This window comes from Glycine soja, unplaced genomic scaffold (assembly GCF_004193775.1).
Source record: "Glycine soja cultivar W05 unplaced genomic scaffold, ASM419377v2 tig00104752_1_pilon, whole genome shotgun sequence".
NCBI classification, from domain to species: Eukaryota; Viridiplantae; Streptophyta; class Magnoliopsida; order Fabales; family Fabaceae; genus Glycine; species Glycine soja.
In genome coordinates, this window is record NW_021144468.1 from 19,327 (window position 1) to 22,506 (window position 3,180).

General features: G+C 33.0%; 1 protein-coding gene across 1 annotated transcript; it reads left to right on the forward strand.

Annotated features, from left to right (window-relative positions):
* Nucleotides 1–782: 782 nt before the first annotated feature.
* Nucleotides 783–2,970, forward strand: LOC114404607 (1-aminocyclopropane-1-carboxylate oxidase homolog 5-like). Its single transcript, XM_028367495.1, has 2 exons — nt 783–1,398; nt 2,483–2,970. The coding sequence occupies exons 1-2, from the start codon at nt 826–828 to the stop codon at nt 2,882–2,884; spliced, it is 975 nt and encodes a 324-aa protein (XP_028223296.1). The 5' UTR covers nt 783–825; the 3' UTR covers nt 2,885–2,970.
* Nucleotides 2,971–3,180: the final 210 nt, after the last annotated feature.

A 3,180-nucleotide genomic window follows, 5' to 3' on the forward strand; every position in this document is an offset into this window, starting at 1 on the left:
ATTGGCACATATCAGAGCCTGCCACGTTAATGTAAAACAAGATCAATTGCGTGTTATTCTTTTGGAGTACTTCTTAATTCTTATAATAATACTTCGATTATTCTTCAATTTGCTAGTCATTATTTCTTTTAATTCTGAATTTGGTATAAAAAAATTATCAGTAGGAAAGGAAACTATTGTTTTTCTCAGTTTGATAATTTAATATAACAATATCAGGAAATAATTGCTAACTATCAAATTTAAACATAATTATTGAATTTTAACGTGAAAATCTTGAATGCCTGACAATTATCAATTTCATTAATTATTTGTTCATAATTTTAAGGTTTTTTTTAACAAAAAAAATTAAGAAATTAAAAATTATAAAAAAGTAACAAATTTAATGTTACTAGTGTTAATCATATTTTTTACTATGATTTATTATGTATTCTTAATTATATGAGTTTAATTTCTAAATTATGATTTTTTAAAATTAATAATTTTGTGTTGCTAGTGTAAAATTTCACGTGTAACAATTTATTTTTTTATCGGCAACATCTCGTGTAACAAAATTAAGTATAAAAATTCACAAATTACCAAACAGAAATGATCAGTATTATAATTTTTAAAATAAAAACTTTATTTGAGATATGAAATTATCAAACTTAGTGCATAGCCCATTTTCTTAAAAAATTTAGATTAAAAAATATTAATCAATAATAAAAGATAATTATCGTGAATATTAACAAATTTATGATTTTTCTTTAATGTTATAAGTTATTGACTTATTGTTAGTACTCACCGCTGTTTACTCTGTTTATTATTTATGGTCACTCGTTACAAAAAATGCACTATCTTGCTTTCAATCCAAGTTCACTTTGGTGGCAGTTGAACGAGTTTGCAACCCCACACACAAAAACCAAACCCTTAAAAATGTCATCCCCCTCGCCGGTGGCCACGGTGGTCTCCGCCGCCGCGCTGTACGACCGCGCCAAAGCCGTGAAAGAATTCGACGAAACCAAGGTCGGAGTCAAAGGTTTGATCGATTCGGGAATCAGAACCATCCCCCCTTTCTTCGTCCACCCGCCCGAAACCCTAGCGGACCTCAAGCGCGGAACCAAACCCGGGTCCGCGCCGGAGATCCCCACGGTGGACCTCGCCGCCGAGGAGAGCTCCCGCGCCGCCGTGGTGGAGCAGGTCCGGCGGGCGGCGAGCACCGTGGGATTCTTCCAGGTGGTCAACCACGGCGTCCCGGAGGAGCTGCTATTGCGAACGCTGGCGGCGGTGAAGGCGTTCCACGAGCAGCCCGCGGAGGAGAGGGCGCGGGTGTACCGTAGGGAGATGGGGAAGGGTGTGTCGTATATTTCCAACGTGGATCTCTTCCAATCAAAAGCCGCCAGCTGGCGCGACACCATCCAGGTAAACAACGTGGACCTCTTCGAATCATTATAAAACTAATTTCATAGTAATTTAGATTGCTATTTTTATAGTAATAGATTTAGTCTTTACATTTTTATTTTGGTGCAGTACATGAAATAAAAAAAGAGAAAACAATAGAAGAAACAAGAAAAACAGCAGCTACGATTACTATCTTCACGTTAAAAAGACTAGTTTTTCTTATATATAAAATTTGCAAATTTGAAAGACTAGACCATATATTCATTAAGTTTTAATGTTCAGGCGATTGTTAATTTGGTTAGCACTAAATTTTGTTTTGAAAGGAAGATTTGTAATTAAATTTGATTTAAACATATATTTCAATTTGAATTGATCAAATTATGAAATAAGAGACATTAGATTGTCACTTCTGGAACACAATTATACAATCATGCAATATTTTTATATGGTTAACGTACTCGGTACCATTTGTAGTTTCGTTGTTTTTTAATTTTTGTCAAATTTTATAATAGAGAAAAAATATGCAAACTAAATTTTATATATTTTGTACACAGATGTTTGACGATTATGTGCTTGTTTGGTAAACATTTAAAATGAATCGGCAATGTTAAGTTTGATATTAATTTAGACGTAATTTCTATCATATTTATCAAATATAAATAATTAGCACACTAAATTAATATATCAAAGGCACAAAGCTTATCACATCCGGAACATAATTATAATTTTAAATAAACTAAAATATATTTTTTTCTATAAATATAAAAATATTTAAAATTTGTTTTAAAAACATTCATCCTCAAATTAAAATGTATCACTAAGAGTAAAGATTGAAATATGTGAATCCACTTATATTTTATTTTTATATTAGTTATATGTATGGCTAATATAAAAAATTATATTTATATTAATTATAGACATAATGATGTTAAAAAGATATGATGATAGATTCAAACATTCAAATTAAAAAAATGATACTTTTAAATTTTTTGAGAACGTACTAAATTTTTTATAAAACCATAATTTACTATGAAGACTTATTTTAGCCTTCTGAATAAAGAACATATGACCTGACAAGACCGAACTTTTTTACTTTGCCTTTCAGATTAGGATGGGGCCAACCGCAGTGGATTCGAGCGAGATTCCAGAAGTGTGTAGGAAAGAGGTAATGGAGTGGGACAAGGAGGTGGCGCGTGTGGCTCGTGTGTTATACGGTTTACTGAGTGAAGGGCTGGGATTGGGTACGGAGAGGCTCACGGAGATGGGTTTGGTGGAAGGGAGGGTTATGGTGGGGCACTATTACCCGTTTTGTCCTCAACCTGATCTAACGGTGGGGCTTAACTCGCATGCGGATCCAGGGGCTCTTACGGTGTTGCTGCAGGACCATATTGGGGGGTTGCAGGTTGAGACTGAACAGGGTTGGATCCATGTCAAGCCTCAGCCTAACGCCTTGGTTATTAACATTGGAGATTTCCTTCAGGTATCATATCTATGTGATAGTATATAAGTATAATTAAAGGCTGGTGTCACTTTAAAATAAACTTAATTTTTTATTATGATGCGGACAATTAATGATGTTTGTTGTGAATTTAAGTAACAGGCAAGGATTTAGAAATAGCAGAAATGTAACCACTATAATCTTCTAAAAGTCACTGGATAACAGTTTATTCTCTTAAGTATTACTATTCTTTTTCTAAATAATAAAATTATATCAGTAGTCTTTGAAGTATTAAATATATATTCATTTATTTAGTTCCCAAGTCAACATATTTTACTAACATAAACAGAATAATTTAAAGGATC

Excerpts from the sequence above, each read along its gene's own strand:
- LOC114404607 (XM_028367495.1), top strand. The coding sequence starts at position 826 with ATGCACTATCTTGCTTTCAATCCAAGTTCACTTTGGTGGCAGTTGAAC. Across the intron at positions 1,399-2,482 it reads GCTGGCGCGACACCATCCAG|ATTAGGATGGGGCCAACCGC; the intron begins GTAAACAACGTG and ends TTTGCCTTTCAG.